The following is a 20,751-nucleotide window of genomic DNA, read 5'->3' as shown; positions in this document are numbered from 1 at the left end:
TACTATCTATTTGGACAGGAAGGGATGGAGGTTGAGATGTAGGCATCAAGGGCGATCAATAGAACATGGCTAGCAATAATAGCATGGTCAGGTTCAGTCTTGTACAGAGTTATCATTCTATATGACTAGTATGTACAAGACTTGCCATTCTTTCCAAGCCAAAAGGTTGCTACATATGTAACATAACAAAATCACATTAAAAACTGTATTAGGGTCACAAAACTAGTTTAAAAACTTGCATTCAGGCTAGGAGGCTATCTTCATTTATCTATGAACCACTTAGAGGCTCAGTTGAAACAACCAACAAACCACACACAAAAAGCATCATCAGATGGAAAGAAGGCTATGGACACTGATATATTTTCCTGATAAGTTGCTATCTTTCTTCACTTAGCAATAATCTAGTTCCGTTAGTCATCTATTAACTGAAGGCTAAATTCTCCTCTGGTTTATTTCAGTTCACAGATGTGACATACAAGGTTATTCTCAAAGGAATGAGGACAAATGAAGAAAAGGACATCTTGCATGGGATCACTGGTTCGGTAAACCCAGGCGAAGTTCTCGCCCTGATGGGACCATCAGGAAGTGGAAAGACCACACTCCTTAGTCTGCTTGGAGGTAGGATAGCCAAAGGCACTGTGGGTGGTTCAATCAACTACAACGACCAGGCATATTCCAAGAACCTCAAGAGCAGGTATGCATCTTAAACCAAGTTTTGTGGATTGACCCTAATAAATAGCATGAATGAGGAGTAATAGCAACTGTGGACAGGAACTATAAGCACAAAGGCATTGGTTAATCTTCTGCAACCAAAACGGTTTTCCATTTGGAAAACCTGCTTGTACTGTTCACCCAACCGTGCTACCTCAAAGAACAAGTGCAATAAAATTTACAAAATAAAGTGAAAATGAGAATCAAAATGACACAAAACATATGACAGGATAGGATTCGTGACTCAGGATGATGTTCTATTTCCTCACCTTACAGTGAGAGAAACATTAACATACTCAGCCCTCCTACGGCTGTCCAAGACGCTCACAAAAGAGCAGAAGGAAAAACGGGCAGTCGATGTCATCTATGAGCTAGGCTTAGAGAGGTAAGTTCTCCCTCTACTTGCTACTATAGGACTAATGCCTAAAAAGCACATTAGAAACAGATATGATGAACATAGTATAAGAGCATTTGTCATCTTACTCGATTAAAAAGTTACATTTTTTTCTTCATACGCACAGGTGCCAAGACACTATGATTGGTGGCTCGTTTGTCCGTGGCGTTTCAGGTGGAGAGAGGAAGAGAGTTTGCATTGGCAATGAGATCATAATAAACCCTTCCCTTTTGTTTCTTGACGAACCAACCTCTGGCTTGGATTCAACAACTGCACTTAGAATTGTTCAGATGTTACAAGACATAGCAGAGGTATGTTTGGATTTACATTCCAGATTCCTCTCCTCATTACACCTCAATCTACTATTTGTAATTAATCAAGAGTATAAACGTTAACACTACAAATATAATTTTGTCAGTAATCTTTGAAATGCGGAAAAGTTGAAAAGACAATATCTTACAAGTAACCAAGTAATGAATAGATTCATGGAGTAAAATAGCAATGCTTACACTGAAAGAAGTAAATTTCTTTTTTATGGCAGGCTGGAAAAACAGTGGTGACAACAATCCACCAACCATCCAGTAGACTCTTCCACAAATTTGACAAGTTAATTCTTCTTGGGAAAGGAAGCCTGCTCTACTTTGGAAAAGCATCAGAAGCAATGGTTTATTTCTCTTCCATAGGATGTTCTCCACTTATTGCCATGAACCCAGCAGAGTTCTTGCTAGACCTTGCAAATGGAAACGTTAACGATGTTTCTGTGCCATCAGAGTTGGAGGACAAAGTGCAAATAGAAAACTCAGAAGCTGATACAAGAAATGGAAAGCCATCTCCAGCGGTGGTGCATGAGGTATAACCTGATCTATCTTTTTTTTTTTTTGAGAAATAACCTGATCTATCTTTGAAAGTTCTCTAACATAGGAACTAATATATCCATATAGCAGCACTGTTTACTGACTAATACATACCGGGTATTGATTGAGCACAGTGAGAATTGTAAATTTCACATTCTTATCTGAACATCACCTTTAACATAACTGCTAAATGTACTATTTCTAATGCAACATTAGATGTACTTATGTTATGTTCCTATTTAAATGCAGTATCTGGTCGAAGCCTATGAGACGCGTGCGGCGGACGAGGAGAAGAAGAAGCTTCTGGTTCCTATTCCCCTTGATGATGAACTGAAATTGAAAATCTCTTTTTCAAAACGAGAATGGGGAGCTAGCTGGTGGGAACAATTTTGTATCTTATTCTGGAGAGGAATTAAAGAACGGAAGCACGACTATTTCAGCTGGTTGAGAATCACCCAAGTTCTCTCCACTGCAGTTATTTTAGGCTTACTCTGGTGGCAGTCTGATAGCAAAACCACCGAAGGACTGGAAGATCAGGTAAATGTTTGTTCTTTAGGAGCAGTATACTTTCTCTTCCCACAAAAAATCCACCAAAAGAAGCATCACTCATAATTGAAGGGTTTGAAACTTCTATTATGATTGGAACATTCTAATCAAGATCTCAAGAATGAAAAAAAATAAAGCATCATCATGAAGAGAATAGTCACATAAGAATTCTTCAAACATGAAGCGATGGGAGTTAAATATGCACAACAGTTCTCAATAGATATATCTTAAAAGAATATCCGGAACACACTCACTAATTGATTATAAAATCAGTTCAAAGCGAAGGGATGGAAGTTAAATATGTAGACCAGTTCTCAATAGATTAATCTTAACAGCATATCCGGAACACATTCATTAATTGATTATAAAATCAGCTCAAAGCCTTTTAAACTTTACCCAAAATTGCAGGCAGGGCTACTTTTCTTCATTGCTGTCTTCTGGGGATTTTTTCCTGTCTTCACAGCAATCTTCACATTTCCTCAAGAAAGAGCCATGCTGACCAAGGAACGAGCAGCTGACATGTACAGATTAAGTGCATATTTTGTGGCTAGGACTACAAGCGACCTCCCACTTGACCTATTGCTACCTGTACTCTTCCTTGTCGTTGTATATTTCATGGCAGGCTTAAGGCTCAAAGCTGAAACCTTTTTCCTAAGCATGCTTATAGTTTTCCTATGCATTGTGGCAGCTCAGGTATGCTTTTCTAATTTTTTTTTTTTAATCTACTGGCTGGAAAAACAGTGTGGAACAAATAAAAATAATGTTTAACTAATTAATATGCACACAAAACAGGGACTTGGATTAGCCATTGGAGCTACATTGATGGACTTAAAGAGGGCTACAACTCTGGCTTCAGTAACTGTCATGACATTCATGCTGGCCGGGGGGTTCTTCGTGAAAGTAAGCATCCAAATTTTTTATTGAATGATTAATATATTTGACCCTAAAGAAAAACAAATGATACAGTAATAGAAATTATAATATGGTTTGATGAAGTTAAACAAGATTTATTTAACACAACACCTATATTATGTTGCAGAAAGTTCCAGTGTTCATATCTTGGATCCGATATATGTCCTTCAACTATCACACATACAAGCTTCTTCTGAAGGTTCAATTCGAAGACATTACACCCACAATTAATGGGTCACGCACTGACTGTAGTCTAACAGGAGTTGGTGCTCTTGTAGCCATGGTTTTCGGGTACCGATTATTGGCATACCTTTCTTTGAGGAGAATGAAGCTTCATGCCGGAGCTTAAATGTGATAAAGAAATCCCTGAAGAAGCCTAGATCCGAACATACTATGTTCCTCGTCTTTTCCTTCTTCCTTAGAAGCGATCTTTGGAACATGAGTCTTAAATTAACTGAGGAATACTAGTGAGACCGTTGACCTGGAACTCTAAGAATGTATGGAATTTGTCTCATATATTAGGTCAAAGTCAAATAGGAGGTTTATCTGAGGTGTAAGCCAATTTTATACAGATAGCTTTTCAGAGTTGTTTTTGGTGAACCTACTCTAGAGGTGACGAGTGAATTCAGATAACAATGTACTTCGTGTATCATGTATTATTGACAAGTAATCGTATTATACTACCTAAATCTGTAAATCAAGAATGATCTTTATCAAATTTAGCTAGATGGCAAACGGTAGAAATAAAGGAACAAGTTCTGTATAATGAAAAACATTTCATAATGTTACCACTTGCAGCTATACATTTGTTAAGAAAAAAAATTGAAAGAATTATCAGCTATGTAATAAGTAAATATAGTGGGGAATTGCAGATCATAGAGCTGAAACAATGCAGTTTCTTGACAGCAATGTGTATAAACTTCGTCTTAATCATGTAAAAACTATAGAAGGTGATGCAACTGCACCAAAGTTGATGACATTGGCCACTGTCATAAAACTCACTAGGCTCCAAAAGAATGTAAAAGACAAAAAAGAGTATAAAATATATGAGGGAAAGCACATTGAACCTTCCTAAACTTGCTATATGACAGTGATACTTACAAGTCACAAGGACGATACGCCCACCCTTCCATCCATCAATAAGCCTCAAACCTGCTGCTCATTATTGCATATTTACCGGCATCAGCCCAAGCAACATAATGCTTCTCCTGAAAAAATGTCATGCTGCAGTTCACACATTATTCCTGTGTCTCATGCTAATGTCCTAAACCACCCAAGTAGTCCAAGGAGGGCAGCATCCAGTACTGGAGACTTCTTCTCAAGGCCTGTCAGTGAATAGAATGTCAAAATAAGTATTAGTGGTTCTATACATTTGAATCAAACTGACTTCGAACCCTTTTTCCACTCTTAATTTTTTCTAACACAAAAGAAACAGTCACCCTGATCAAATGCAGCAGTGTCTGACCAGAAAGGAGGAGAAACCAGCCAGACCCATGTTTGTTTGTATTTATGAAGAGCATACCGGAAGCACCTGTGGCGGCCCCTTTTCCAATCTTGAATGAAAGGGAAGAGATGAGGAGGGATGATGGCAGGGATAGGGAGGGAGAGAGGAAAAATCAAGGATAATATAGGATCACTAAAAGTGTAGACACAAGGGTTACTGAGAAAGTGAGGATTAAATAGCCTCAAACCAGAACAACGGTATAGAGAAGAAGGTATTGGTCAAAAAACACACTATAAACTTGTATGGCAAGATGAGATAACTCGTTTACGAAGGTTTTAGTCACAAAACACACTGACCCCAACTCTTACCATGAACTCAAAACTAACGAAGCTTTTAGTAGAAGACAAGTTAAAATATATGTATATGATTTTAAATAGAACTTAGCCTTCAGAATACCTAAATCAGCAGCTACTCGATGAGCACACATTAATCCTGAGAAGGATACAGCTATAACACCTTGCCCCGGAAAGCAGCTATCACCAACACAGTAAAGACCATTTTAATGAATTAATAACATTACGTAATTTAATGAACTATATATATATATGTACTTATTACCATTATACTGTATATAGGTAGTCCACTAAATTATATACATGTTATAATTCATTTGATAAACACACTTGCAAAAATGTCGAATCACCACGAGGGTAGATTCGTAATTCAGTGAGATTTTACTCACCTTAACGACTCGAACGTAAATCCACAATTCCCGATGATAATTCCTTTCCTCGGTTTAACGATTACCTTGAAAAGATAAGAGAAGAATTTAGAATCGTTTCGTAACCTTTAAATGCCGAAACAGTAATAATCGGTTACTGTTCAGCAATTTTCGGTTTTACGAAGTTACTGTTCAGTGGTACTATTCACTGTTACTATTCCCGGATACTGTACAAATATACAATTAATACGTATTTCTGTACGTATAAATATTATATACGTATTTCTGTACGTATAAATATTAATACGTATTTCTGTACGTATAAATATTAATACGTATTTCTGTACGTATAAATACGATTTAAATGTAAATACAAATTCAGTAAATAAAATTTACTAAATTACCTTTTTACAAAATTACTTTTTACATTTACTGAAAGTAATTTATATTTACATTTACCGAAGGTAAAATTTAATTACATTTACCGTAGTAAATAAAAATTACATTTACATTTACCGTACACAGTAAATTACCAAAATACCCTTCTGTCAAAACTGTTCCCACCGCCGCACGTGGCGGCGCGTGAGGCACACGCGCCACCTCCGGCGGGCCGCGCGTGGGGCCCACGCGCCGAGGCTAACCACGGCGCGTAGCACGCCACCGTTACCTCAAATCTCTCATACTTTCTCCCCTCTCCTTCCCTCCGGCCTTAGGCCGCCCCTACACCACCCCACACTTCCACACGCGCCGCCTAAGGCGGCGGCGTTCATCAACCCACCCATCTCCTCAAATCCAACCAAAACGTTCCAACAATCATCAACAACCATCACAACAATTACACGAAGCTATTCATTACCTCTATCGACGTTTTGGACCGTCGGATTCCCTCGATGAAGCTCTAAAAGTCGCCGTGAGACTCGGTTTCGGAGGAAGGACGATCGATGGCGCCGCTGCTCGAGGTGAGTCTCCCGTGGGTAGGTTCGTGTCGCGGAGGAAGGAGCGAGGTCGTGGTGGTGGCGCCGAGTTCTTGCGATGCCGGCCACACCGAACTCGAAGATTCCGAGGTCAATCTCCGTCGGTGTTGCTCGATCCCCGCTCGGGGTGCGTCGCCGCTACTACCAATCGCTGCGTCGTGGTCACGAGGTCTCAGTGACACCGGCGGTGTCAAGCACGGAGGCGGTTGGAGGGAAATCGCCGGCTTGGAAGGAGAGGTAGGGGAGAGAGAGTCGCGAGGGAGGGAGAGAGAAAGGGAGGCGGCGAAACAATAGAGAAGGGTTTCCTGAATTGGAAACCCTAATTCACAAACTATCCTATTTATACCCGTTTCCAAATCGGAAACTAACTTCTATCGTTAATAACCTTTCCATCCGACGTCCGATTCGAACGTGTCACATGTCCATGCGATCGTCTCGACGAGCTCTACAACTTTCGTGAAGAAAGTTTTCGACTTCGAGCGACGGAATAAAAGTCGATAAATTCGTTCGGAAACGTAACGTTTTCTTATCAAACGTTCTCGGAACGTTTCCGTTTCCGTTTCGTAAAGTTTGCAAACAATCAATTCCTTTTTAATTGAATTTAATAACTTAATGGAATTCAATTCAATTCAAATATCGTTTCAAAAATCTAGGGTTATTACATCTATATATTTCTTTTTGGCGCTTTAATAATCTTTCTCTACTTTACACTTGGTTGGAAGTTTGTAAGTAAATGAAAGCATATTAGTTTCAGGAATGAATGAACCTCATTGTATCAACATTGGAGTTGTTCTAGTTATATAGTACTAGCTTCAAACCCGTGCAATGCACATGTTTTCATTACATTGGTTTGCATAATTTTGTTTGAAGTGTTTTTTAAAAGATAACCATTTTATAATTATGTTTTCTACGACTGATAATTTCAGCAAAACACATTGAATAAGCATATGTGTTTTTACATAATTTTTTGTATGTCTATATGAGGTAAAATTACAAAGAGGTAAATTTAAAAATTCATAATTTGGTGATTTTTTTGTGCTGGCTTTATATCGTATTAGAACTAATTAGTTGTGGAGTGAGTAAAAGAAATAAATTAGTACATTTTCCTAAGATGAAAATAGTCTTCTTGTGTCCTGAATACTATTGGTTCGAGGGCTAAGGCCAAGCTATCTTCAATTCCTCGTAACAGTTGTGTCATCTGATTTACAGTTTGATTTTTTATCTTTATTTAAAGTTTACGTACACTAGAATTTTCGTATGTAGATGACGTTAAAACAGGTTGAATGGGAAGTGTCAGATCTCAATACTACTAAAGATGTGTACATTTCTAGTCTTGTAATTAAAAAAATACACATGAGACCACTGTTGATAATAGATATGCAACATGAAATAAGTACTGCTCAACAGTATGGGGATGCAACTATGCGAGTATAGATGATGTTAGTTTCTTTAATTTCAATAGTTTTTATTGACCATTTTAGTCGTGTCAAAAACAAGATCATCTGGATGGATAATCCCAGACTTACATGGTTGTAAACCAACTGTTAAAATTCTGATTGATGAATGCTTTTCTTTTCCTGAACGTTTATTAGGCGGATGTGGATAATAGTGGCACCATAGACTATGGTGAGTTCATAGCAGCTATGCTCCACCTGAACAAGGTCCAGAAGGAAGATCACCTGTTTGCAGCATTCTCATACTTTGACAAAGATGGAAGTGGGTACATTACTCGAGATGAGCTGCAACAAGCCTGCGAGAAGTTTGGTTTACACGATGTGCAATTAGACGATATGATACGTGAAGTCGACCAGGATAATGTAATTCCACTCATTTTCCTGCTAACATAATTGATATTTTTCGACTCTTTCTTCCCTTAAATTTGCTGCCATTTGATGAAATTTTTCGAGGAAAATTTTGTTGATCGGCTTGTGTTTATTTTCAGGATGGGCGCATCGATTACAGTGAATTCGTGGCTATGATGGAAGACACTGGTTTTGGCAAGGGGTTACAGATGAACATGAGTAGTAGGCATATTAGTAGCTGATCTTCAATCCTATCATGCGGTTACGTCTAATCCACAACATAGTCTATATAGTGAATATGTACTAATATTGGTCTTACATAAATTAGCAGGATTAGTGATGAATACTATTGTAGAGATCAGCCAGGACTCAGGGATTGAAAAGATCAATTAGTGCCTTGTTTCTCTAGAGATTCGTAATTGTATTCAAGGTTTCTTTCTTCCTGTTTTTTTTTAGAGAAGGTTTAGTTTCTTTTCAATATATCAAGATAGCCACCCACATACCACAGTGGCAGATCCACGTGTGGGCGAGATGTCGGGCATAGAGTATGACGTTTTTCTGGAGAAAACCCCTATAAAAATGGCAGAATCCGGCGATAGATGGAGGTACGGTGCAACTGCGCGTCTTTTTTTTGTTGTCTCTACTTTTTGCCCAAAAAACGACGTCGAGAACCCAAAACGACGTACTTTCATTTGTAACTAAAAAAGAAAAAAAAAGGGAGTGTGGACAACTTATCAACTCCTTAGGAGTTTTGGTTTTATGACTTGGTCCTCACTTTTCTTCTTCCTGGTCAAAAAAACAATGGCAGCCACCACTTCCTCTTTCTTTCCATGACTCCATCCCTCGGCTCCCTCCACTCTCGCCTTCTCTTCTTCCGTCTCCAAGTCTCTCAACCCTCTCTGGGCCAGAGCCACTCGCGTTGCTGCTGCTGTTAATGCGGCTAACGGCTCCGCTCTCGGAGCTCGTATGGTGTCAGTGTTGGCGATTAAGACGCCTCTGACGCTTGATTTCAAGACCTCTATTTTCAAGAAGGATAAGATCAACCTCGCTGGTCACGATGAGGTCTTGCTCTCTCTATCTCTATTTCAGTATTTCATAATTGGTCTTACTGATTCACTTATCTAATTTTAGTTTAATTTATAAGAACTTGAGTATCGAAAAATAGTGCATTGTGAGTAAAGCACTTTAGTTATTGTTAACATAAACTTGTTGTGATTATCTTATTTGGGTTGATATATATTTATAGTGTATGATATATGCTATTTGGTTGATATTGATTGCAATATATTGTGAAAGGAGGAAGGGACTTTTTCCATTTGATGTCGGATGCTTCAAGGGGATCAAGCAGATCGGTGTTATTAGTTGGGGTTCTTAGGTGAATGAATTTCTCTCTCGATTATCTTCAGCTAATTGTCAAATGGTGTCACTTTATCTGTTTAAAAGTGTTTGTTATGTGTTTGCTTCAATGGTGGTGGGTGTTTGCGTTGCTCATTAGAATATCTTAATTTCTTACGGATTATTAAGTTTGGAAAGTAAAATCAGCAACACTAGCTTTTGTTGATTGAGAATTTTAAAAACAACATGGCTTCTGGATATAGTTTTACTGGCTTTATATTGTATTGTTACTCTTGTACGACTAGATGTTTTCTTAAACCTTATTTGTACTACAATGCACTCTATGTATGATATATGTGCTTGATTGTGCCTCTTTTCAATAGTAATTTTTTTTCATTGTTCTGTGTCACTTATGTAAACTGACTAATAGTTGACTAAAAACAAGAAACTCTTATTAACTTTATTGTATACAAGGACCTGCTCAAGTAACATGTAATTTTTGCCCTGGCTGGGAAAATTTCCTGGATCCGCCACTGGCCACCCATGTCATCAATTCTAATAGAGGAACCTCCTCCACCGGTGAGTTCCCCCCTATTTGTTCAATATTAACATAGTATTGTGGTAGTACCATGGGCCGCCCGAGAAGATATGATCTCGATCTGCCACCTTGTCAAATTAGAACAAGAAGCGGTCACAAGCATTGTGGATGGCCAGATCATGTCGAAGTCGCCAAATTGTTAAGATGGTTCCTTTGTAACGAGGAAACCTAGCGTTGGGACCAAGTAGTCTTTCCATGAGAAAAGAATGACGTGAAGAAGTCGCCGCTTGTCCTTCCGGATTCAAAATATCTTGCATTGATCCAGATGATTGGGAAAAGGATCCACCATGATAGGAAGAAGAGCCACCATAACTAGGAGAAAGAGTTTGATCAGCCATGGATATGAACTATCATTTTGTCGAGATTTGCAAAACCCCAGGCTAGAGTGTTTTTCAAAAGGGTAAATTATTGTGTAGTACCAAATCAAATCTTAAATTAAAAAAAGTTAATGAAAAAATTTAATTAAAAGATGGTCATTACATTTAATTAAAAATTACAAAAATGTCAACAAGTTTCAAACAAGATTAGAAAAAAAATTAATTTTTAAATATTTTCCGGACTGTTTTGACATTTCTCACTATTTTTCTTCTTCTTTTTTCATTATTCATCTTATTCTAGTCATAACTTTGTTATCTAGCGATGAATTTGAATGTGGTTGGTACTGTTGGAAAGATATATTTTCCCTCTTTCATTTGATATCATACCCACTCCGAATTGACCACCATATAAAGTGCAGAAATCTGTGGAAGGGACTGTTGTTGTCCATGGTGGTGCTCCAAACGTTTTCGGCTAAAGAGCTTAAGGCTCCATAATTCTAGCTATTCGCACAATCATATCGATCTCTTTTGAATTTTAACATAATTTTCACGGTTTTACAAATTTCTCTCGACATCTAGCGGATATAGTCACATTAGGTGTCACACTACTACTTACACTGGTAGTTAGAATATGGACATTGTAACTATTAGTGTGACTGCACTTGTGACTGTTAATGTGTCTGTCATTACAAATACTAATGTGACTGTCATTGTGACTAATAGTGTGATTGTCACACTAGGAGTCACATTAGTAGTTATAATGTTGTCCACTACAAATCACACTTGCAGTCACACCATCAATCACACTAAGTGTCACACTTGCAGTCACACTACAGTCACAGTTGTAGTCACACTGGTTGTTATAATAACGACAATGTGACTGCCACTGTATCTGGTAGTGTGACTACTTATGTATATGGTAGTGTGATTACCCGTGTATCTAGTAGTATGACTATGTTGTGACAATAAAAAAATGTGAAAAAAGGAAGAAGAAAAGAATGAGTAGAATTAACGAACATTTGTATGTTGTTATGTGATCTTAAATTTCTCAAATCAACTATACGATTCACATATCAATTATGACGTTGTCACACTAGTAGTCACATCGGTGGTTACACTAATACTCACACTAGGAATCATCGGTAATCACGCTATGAGTCACACAACTTTTGTAACCACTATCAAGATTGACTTGGACTTTTGACTACCATTGTGAATACTATTGTGACTGACATTGTGACTACTTCTATGTTCTAATCGGAAATAACACTAGTAGTCGCACTTGGTGTCACACCAATAGTCACACTAGGAGTCACACTAGGAGTCACACTGGTAGTTACACTAGTAATGACACCATTAAACGTCACATTTGGAGTCACACTACTTTTGTGACTAGAAAACTAGTCACCTACACTATATGTCACACTACCTATCACACTAACATTGTTCTGGGATATAGTGTGACTGATGTTGTAACTCGGTATGGTAATTTTGTGAACGAGAGTGGATGAAAAACTGACAATTAAGAAACGAAAAACGAAAAAAATAAAGGAATTTCTAAAGGTCACCCAAAAAATGATTTTGGACACCTCTTTCTCTTTAAAGTCCTTCAATGGCGTCGGCCCCAAGCTCAAGGACATCCTCGGTGGTGGCTGCAGCACCAGCACCACATCGTCTCAACCACCACAGCCGACCTCATCACCACCGCATCCTTCACCATCTTCGTTCCTATCGACACCTCCTCCTTCACCAAGCCCGAGCAAGATTTTCGCGCCTCCGATGTCAACCTCGCGCCTCCGACACTGATCCTGCATCCCCACGCCTCTGACACCATCCTACGCACCACAAAGGCTTGACGATGGACAAGGGTGGCACATGCCTTGCTCACTCATCGATCTGGGCTTCAAAGATTCACCATACGGTGGCCTAATTGGAATTTAGAGAAGCAATGTGGATGAGGTTGTGGATATTAGGCTCGTGGACGGCGAGGGTGAGAGGACTGAGGCCGGAGACAAGGTTGAACCCGTCGGTGATGGAGAGGGACTAGGTTTTGGTGATGGAGGTGAGGTGAGGCAACTGAGGAGGGAGGGTCTGAGGGATTGGATGCGGTTTTGCGCGATGACAACTTTTGTAATTTTAGCTAACTTCTTGGGTAACAGTTTAAGATTTTTAACTAGTTGACCAAATTATAATTTTCAATCTCTTATTGATTTTTTATGATCTATCTTTTTAAAAATTGTTATATATATTAATGATGCTAAAGCTTTAAAAGATGTTTAGACTTAACGAATCCATTAAACTTTCCCGATAAATTTGAGACAACAATGTATAGCTTATATATCTGCTACATAAACCAAGTCTGATAAAAACACACATATAAGGGCATATAACACCAACAACGTTAATATAACCTAAATATCACAAACTCAAAAACTGAATGTTACATGGCATTCATGAATTCGTGGCTATGATCGGCTTATGTTTTTACACGAAGATAATCTTTGAAAGGATGATCTATATGTGTGTGTATGATTAATTTTGGATCATAAATGTAATGCTCCTTTTAAATTTTTCAAGCATGGATCAAGTTAGACATGTACGTTTTCTATGAAACTAATATTGGCCCAGACACATGATACTTGACCTAACAGACACCATCTTTTTGCTATGACGCGTTCTAAAATCTGCATCACACCAACCTTCAATTCATCCTTCACTTTCAGGCCTTCTTTTCTCCGACGATGTCGAAAACAGAACAAGAGAAACGAAAAGCTTTGAGTCCCTACCATTGACTCATATTTCCTACTGTCAATTTCACCTTTGCATTATTTGGACCACGTACTCTGTAAACGTCTAATTTTTTTTTCATTTTTTCACTCTAATTCGTCTTTCAAAATAAAACAGATCGATATGAAGAGATACAGGCTGGTGGATGCAGGTGTAGTCCCATGTATGATAGCCTTTTTTCTTGATCGCTGCTGCGTGCTTCATATGGCACATCAAAGGATCAAACCCTCGTGGACACCATATATCGTATCATGCTAGCTAGCTAGCTTGTGTACGAACGTGTATATATTGTGATAATCTAGCTTTGCTTAACTTGTACCTGTTTTGTTCACAAGTCAGATACGTACCACGTACTTTCCCCCTCGAGTCGATCTTATGCATCTCGCTGACGTGGTTCGTTTTGCTAAATATTCTAAATTCAACCACCATTTTAGAATGAAATGTCGATCTTATCAATATGTATCAGGCCGGTGTATATCTTCTCTAACTAGGATTAGTATTCCGCAGAAAATAATTTTGAATTTGCTAACTATATATACCCACAATAAGAAAGATCGACGTACTGATACGATCAATAGGATGAATATCCTGGAGGATTCTAGACAGCTTCACACCACAAGTTTCTCAAATCATTAATTTTATGATCTGATAAAATACTTAATTCTGCCCTTCCAAAGTAGCTAGTTCGATCGAGTTCTGAGAGCATTAGACTAGTGAAAAAATTTGTATCTTTAATTTCGACATATGCCTTGAAGAGTTTCGAATTCTTTTAGATAAAAAATTTTCGTTTACATATGCCATGAAGAGGTCGATTTGCCAGTTTGCATTATTGCGTTTTACGGTTTTACCATTAGAAGCTTGTGCTGATGTCATTAAGAGGTTGTGAGACAATAACCTAATAAGTTACTATTTTGACCACACGTCTGAGTTATTTATTAATTTATTTTTGTCAATTTGACTATGGGCAACCTATTCCGTGGTTGGATGACTTGAATCCACTAATGTATTATGAAATCATGCATAAGTAGATTGATGCTCGGCTTGGAGCCTTGGACTCATTATCTATTACTAAATTGTAAGTTGTGGGTGTTCTTGGTTTAACCAATCAATTATGCACAGTGATAGTACTGCACTAATGCCATCGTGGGATACGTGGAGTTGGCTCAAACAAAGATTAGTGGGACTGTGTCATGGGAACCATTTAATAATCAAAATAAGAACACGGATTTTTGTTTTTGATGAAATAAGAACACGGATTTCTCACCTCTTAATAACCAACATTTAGACTGGACGGCTCATAAGTGGGACTGTGGGAAGGTAAAGCTAGGGTAAAGCGAATCGAATGATATAGAACATAGAAAATATAACATAAATTCTGTTGCTGTTTATTGTAAGGGGAATTGAGGTGCATCCTGTTTGTGTTAGAATTGAGTGCATTTGAGTTTATATAGCATGGGTCAATTTTCTTAGTCAATAACCACGTACGAGGTCCACTACTAGACAGTTGCTAGTGCCGTTGCCACTTCTATCCCCAGTTTACGCATTGCCATTCCTTTTAATTTGCCACCATTACCGTCTTCCGATCCCTGGGAATCACTAGGGGTGATTACGTTCGAGTTCTATCAAATAAGAAATGGAGCTTAGTCGGTACTAATTGTACTACAACTTGTTTAACTGATCGATGATAATACCCTAATTTCATTTCAAAAAAAAACTGCATATATACTTCCTCGGACTTTTTTCAACCCGACGAGACTCGATTGAGGTACACTATAAGTGCGATAAGAAGTGAATTTAGGCGTCTCTAACTTTTCCATACATGCATATTTACTCCATATGAGTTACTAATGAACATAATAACCTTTCAATTGGAATTTTGAATGACTTAGCTAGGCTGAAATTGTAACCTGTAAGGGGCATCCTGAAAAGTATGTAAACTGTACTAAATTGGGGGACCAAGAAATTAACAGATCGACTCGTAGTAAAGGTACATAAATTGTACTACGGTGCGTTTTTAAGTGATCGAGTAGACGTATTTAAACACTTTATAAGAATTTGCTATATCAAGATATATATGGAACTGATGAATTTTTTTTCTTTCGATAAATAATTACAAAGAAAAGTGAATTCCCAAATAGTTTTCCTCTATCCAATCCCTTTAATATGTGCTGGCTTTGTTTCAGCAGAACTGCCTTAAATTAGCAAAACTTTCTGTGCTTGACGTTGAACTTCATAATTCTTTTCCTTCTTGTTCTTCGTCGACTTTGCATGCATGCGCATCGCACCTGATCGAGAGCCGAAAGAACCATAAAGGAGTGGAAAGATTTGCTTGCTACGTACGTGAGTTGAGTCAACGTGTCATGGAATTTGCGGTTAATCCCATTTCTGGTCATACACGTGGCGAATGAATATGGATCGGACAGCTGCTGGATATGGTGGTTAGTTGTAATAATGCTGGTGAACTGCCAAAAATTGCAAGCTAATACGAACATAAGCACCATCGATGCTTCAGATCGATGGGATCACTGCAGCTAGCTAAGGTTCCTAATGGCTAAGCTCAATCACAGTCACGTCTTTCTCACATGGCTTTCCCTGTCCAGGAGGGCACCGCCCATGCCCTTTGGGGCTGGCCGGTTAGCTTAGCTAACTGCTGTGTATGAGACTATGAGGATCTATCAGTACGTAATCCGACGAATTATTCCTTTATCAGATATCATTATCAGATCTCTATTAATTAGAATGGAGGGGATTCATGTATCTTGATTAGGTTTTCAGCAAGCGTCGTAGTCTCTGGTAAATCAAACATGCGACACGTACAGCTAATTTGGTTTAAAAATCAATTAAGAAATTTGGATTCATTAGGGTTTAGAGTTTAAATGCCTTTAGTACGAGACTTGGTCAACTCGAACGAGCTGAGGTGAATTTCCTTATGCGGACTTCAAATGTATAATATAGAAATACAAGCTTTTTCTTCTCACCATTGAACATCATGTATGTAACGTCGATACCCATAATTAACAAACTAAAACATGCCAAGTGATCAGGTTAAACTGCATTAACCTCTGCAGAAACCCTAAAAACAGTTGCACACTATAATATAGTTCGAGTTTCAGAACCTGGGTATGAAATCAAAGAGATTGGCTGCCACGAGGTGAGTATATGGTGGACCAAAGGAGCTGGAGGGACAAGGGTGATCGACCAACGTACAAGCACCTCTGGCGTTGATCGATCCTTATCAGTTATATCGATCACCAGTATTTTGTCCAAACAGGACGTACACCACCAAAAATGTCTTCTGGGGCCACTTTGCCCACACCTATTTTCTTCAGAGCTATAAACTGATGGTCCATCTTCATCGGAGAAGCCTTCGTTCAGAAACCACTGCCCTAACCTTCATTCTTACAAGAAGACTATTATTTGCTGTTATAGATCATATATATCAATAATATCATTCTTTTTATCCACAACAGAAATCCTTTGATCTTCTTTTTTAGGGAGGGAAAATGTTAATAAGAATAGTACATGAAATATTGTCCATTGAGAATTAATGTATATCAGTTTCAAAAACTACAAGATCAGTAAATACCGTTTCCGTTATGCCTTCGCCAAATGATGCGCACAACTGTATTTTCATAACTGATTCCTTTTTTTTTTCAGACTGAGATTTCTCACCACCACCATACCCGGCCCCATCCGGCCAAGTAAATCCTCCTCCACCGATTAGCCTTTATAAATTATAATTACCCGATTTTTCGGAATCAAATTATTTGAATTCTTAGAAATTAATAAAATTTGTAAAATTACCGCATTTGTTTCGCTTCGTGACGTCGTCAAATTGAAAACAGAACTGTCTTCGGAAATCTAAATCGGAAAAACGTTACGTTTCCACAACGCGGGAGTCGACTTTTGCTCCGTCGCTCATTTCCGAACACTTCCTTCACGAAAGTTGCAGAGCTCGTCGATACGAATTTGTGAACACGTCACGAATTCTAATCGCACGTCATATGTGAAAGTTATTAGCGACGGAAGTTAGTTTCTGATTTTGAAAAATGGTATAAAAAGGAATTGTTAAGGACTAGGGTTTCCAATTTCAGAAACCCTCTCTCTCTCTCTCTCTCTCTCTCTCTCTCTCCTCACCCCGTAGCTCTTCCCCTCGGCCCGAGCTTCTCTCCCCTTCAAGAAAATTTCGCCGCCGATCTCTCGACTCCTCCCTCTCCCGGGCAAGACGTGACCTCCCTCGTTGCCGAGAAGCCACACCGACAACCAGCGATTCCTGCAACAAACTCGCCGTTGTCCAAGCTTCTCCTCCGACGACGCCAGGGCATGAGGCTAGCACTCCTCCACCGCCCCTCACCCTCGGTACCACCTGCGATCGGAGTGGGATTCGAGATCGCACCGCTCCTCACCAAGAAATCGAGCACAGTCGGTCCAAGTCTCTCCGATGACATTCCGGTGGCTTCAAGGCTCGATCTAGGTAATGGTGTGTTTATTATGATTGTTGAGATTGAATTCGGTTGAAATTGTGGCGATTTGGTGGAGAATCGGAGTCGGAGGAGGTGGAGGGAATACCGCCTCCTTAGGCGCGCGTGAGGGAAGGTGAGATGGGCTAGAGGCGGCCTTGGGCCATGGAAGGGGAGGAGAGGAAGAAAGGAGAGGTTTTGAGTAGCGGTGGGTAAGCCACGCGCGCCGGTTTGAGCAGCGCGTGAGCTCCGCACGCTGCCACTGTGGGGAGGCGCGTGAACCCCACGTGCGGCGGCCCGTGAACAGTGATTTTTCAAACAGGAATTTTTTTTTGTAAAAAGTCATTTCTGTACGGTGAATGTAAAAAAATAATTTACGTACAGTGAATGTAAAAGTGATTTACGTACAGTAATTGTAAACATAATTTCTGAAAGGTAAATCAGTAATTAGTATTTACTTGATGAGTAATACGTAAACAATATGTATATGAAAATTAATACGTAAACCGTAAGTATATGAAAAATAATACGTAAACAGTACGTACATGAACAACAATATGTAAATAGTATTTACGTGAACATTAATTTCGTAAAAACCGGAAATTACTGAACAGTAAAACATTAGTACTTATTTGGCATTTGAGGTTTTACGTAACGTTTCTAAATCACTTCTTATCCATTCTAGGTGATCGACACAACAAGTAAAGGATTCGCTCGCGGAATTGTGAAAATTACGCTCATGAATATAAGGTGAGTAAAATATCACAGTGATAAATCTACCCTTAGTGGAGATTCATAATCACACATATTTTAAAAGATTGAACTATGATATGTATATGATATAGTGGGTTGTGGATGTGTATAATTGGTAAAATCGATACATATATATGGGTTGCTATATTATATACTGTCATATTTCCGTTTTCAAATAAGTTCATTTATAGCATTGATGTTTATTTTATTTGAGCATGTCACTTGGTGTTGTACAATAACATGTGAGAACTGTTTTGTACGTGATTTTAACTTGAGTTATGTTAAAACGTTTTTATTATCTTCGGACGTGTTGGCATGTCAGAACCTAGCCTTGGCCGGGCGACAGTTACGATACAATTAGAGCTCTAGTCTATATGCCGGTGTACTGGCGAGAGATGACGGATGTGTTATCGGCTTATGAGTACCCATATTTTTGGATATTGGGTAACAGATGGTTGCCCAATGTCTGGCGGTGTACTGCATGAGAGGTAACAAATGAGTATCTGGTTCTCATGAGTACCTGTATTATAAATGTATTCAGGTAAACATATGGGTTGCCAGATTTCTCATGAGCACTTATATTTCAGATATTATTGGACAACCAGATGGGCCGTCCAATGACTCATGAGTACATTTATAATTAAATATTTTCAGTATTTTTCTGTTGTATTTATATACGAGTTATATTGTTGATTTACCCATACGAGCTGCAAAGGTTACCGGGTTTGTGTTTACAATCCCGATGCACCTATTCGATGGTGTAGGTGATAACTCTACATGTGTTTATTAGCAGAATTGAATAACTAGTATGAAGATTTCGAAGTTCATTTGTTGTAATTTGTGGTGAGAATTGAGAGGACTTTACACTTCCATTTGATATAATGCTTGAATTATATGTTGGTTTTGTAATAATCAATTTGACTGAGATGCTCTATGAACTCAGTAACGATACGCTGTGATGATAAGATGATTTCGATTTATTTGAGATTATTTTAGAGTTTTTCATGACTTCGATTTTAGAGTTTCATACTCGAAATTTTGATATCGTGACATAAATTGATATATAATATATCAAGATCAGTGAGTAACCAAATGATTACGAAAAGTAAGCCATCAATTGAGATTATTACTAACTGAGGGATACTTAATTAGACAATCACTGGTTCACTACTATCCATATTGCTGGGCTCAAAGCACACAAACCAGATATCAAAGATCCCAAATTTCCACCTTATGTTAGTTTTAATTCTATAATCTTGTTGAACTTGAGTAACATATATAGTTTGTTTCATATATACCTTATTCATCCATCACCCGCATAAACAACCCCAAAATACCCAATCAGGTCAAACTTTTATCTTCGATTCCTAGAAGGTTACAAAATGAAAAGCTTTTGAGGAACTCAAGCCTCCAAAACTAAAAAATCACCACCAAAGGGGCCGTGACGGTTGCTATTTCTAGTTGCGGGGCTGTCGGAGTTCGTGGATATCATTGTTTTGCTAGCGGATTCATATATAAATCAGACCATCTCAATTATCGGGTGACAAAGGATAGAGGGATGACGAAAAAGGGAGAGACTCGACCAAAAAAATCTCTATTCCTCGAAAGACAGGATTACCCTTTTGAAACTAACAGAAAACATGAAAAGTAAGTGAGTTGTTCACGGTGTATGCCCAGAGTTTGTTAAATTCACGAGTTAATGTACTTATGTTATAGTTTTAAAAATTAAATAACTTTAATTCTTAATGGGCAATAGTTCATGTACTATTTTTAACATTTTCTCTCTTTTTTATTAGAAAAAGAGATTGTCAAAAAATTAGGAGATCGATCGAATAACAAAGTAAAAATAGCAGACCGCGCATGTGTATTCCTCAAAATTTGATAGAAATGGGAGCGTGAGAGAGCATTGCTTTGAGAGCAAGTAACAACAGTAATTGTATTGCATTATTAAGCATTATGATATTTGCACATAAGTTTAGCTTATTCCCACCTTGAATTGTCAAAGTTTAATATGATTATTAAAAAACAAAACGCCACAACCATATTCTTGGAATACAGAGAAAAGAGTAATGCTAGGTGGCCCATAATTTAGGAGAACATATATAGGGCCGGATCATATACAGGGTGTAGACGGCTTTACAAT

The 20,751-nt window shown here is 38.3% G+C and overlaps 2 protein-coding genes across 24 annotated transcripts in view; one reads left to right on the top strand and one right to left on the bottom strand.

Moving 5' to 3' along the window:
• Window positions 1-20,751, bottom strand: part of LOC126800175 (prolycopene isomerase, chloroplastic) — an 81,784-nt gene that overhangs the window by 40,328 nt on the left and 20,705 nt on the right. For 2 of the 8 annotated variants that reach the window (XM_050527482.1, XM_050527483.1), the window contains exon 13: window positions 4,519-4,742. The exons of 3 other annotated variants lie outside the window; for them this stretch is intronic. In XM_050527482.1, coding sequence (XP_050383439.1) covers window positions 4,669-4,742 — 74 coding nt within the window. In that variant the 3' untranslated portion in view covers window positions 4,519-4,668. Of the gene's footprint in view, window positions 1-1,720; window positions 1,836-4,518; window positions 4,743-20,751 lie in introns of those variants that run through there. 3 more of the 8 variants (XM_050527480.1, XM_050527485.1, XM_050527478.1) reach the window with 3 other exon arrangements.
• LOC126800170 (ABC transporter G family member 22) overlaps window positions 1-20,751 on the top strand; it is an 80,372-nt gene that overhangs the window by 45,036 nt on the left and 14,585 nt on the right. For 4 of the 16 annotated variants that reach the window (XM_050527458.1, XM_050527459.1, XM_050527455.1 and 1 more), the window contains exons 4-11: window positions 459-694; window positions 941-1,096; window positions 1,233-1,416; window positions 1,647-1,955; window positions 2,209-2,496; window positions 2,914-3,198; window positions 3,298-3,405; window positions 3,545-4,112. The exons of 6 other annotated variants lie outside the window; for them this stretch is intronic. In XM_050527458.1, the coding sequence (XP_050383415.1) occupies window positions 459-694; window positions 941-1,096; window positions 1,233-1,416; window positions 1,647-1,955; window positions 2,209-2,496; window positions 2,914-3,198; window positions 3,298-3,405; window positions 3,545-3,766 (1,788 nt within the window). In that variant the 3' untranslated portion in view covers window positions 3,767-4,112. Of the gene's footprint in view, window positions 1-18; window positions 166-458; window positions 695-940; window positions 1,097-1,232; window positions 1,417-1,646; window positions 1,956-2,208; window positions 2,497-2,913; window positions 3,199-3,297; window positions 3,406-3,544; window positions 4,113-20,751 lie in introns of those variants that run through there. 6 more of the 16 variants (XM_050527466.1, XM_050527467.1, XM_050527465.1 and 3 more) reach the window with 4 other exon arrangements.

Source organism: Argentina anserina, chromosome 6 (assembly GCF_933775445.1).
Source record: "Argentina anserina chromosome 6, drPotAnse1.1, whole genome shotgun sequence".
Classification (NCBI taxonomy): Eukaryota; Viridiplantae; Streptophyta; class Magnoliopsida; order Rosales; family Rosaceae; genus Argentina; species Argentina anserina.
The sequence above is the reverse complement of the archived record's forward strand: the minus strand, read 5'-3'. Positions and strand labels throughout refer to the sequence as shown.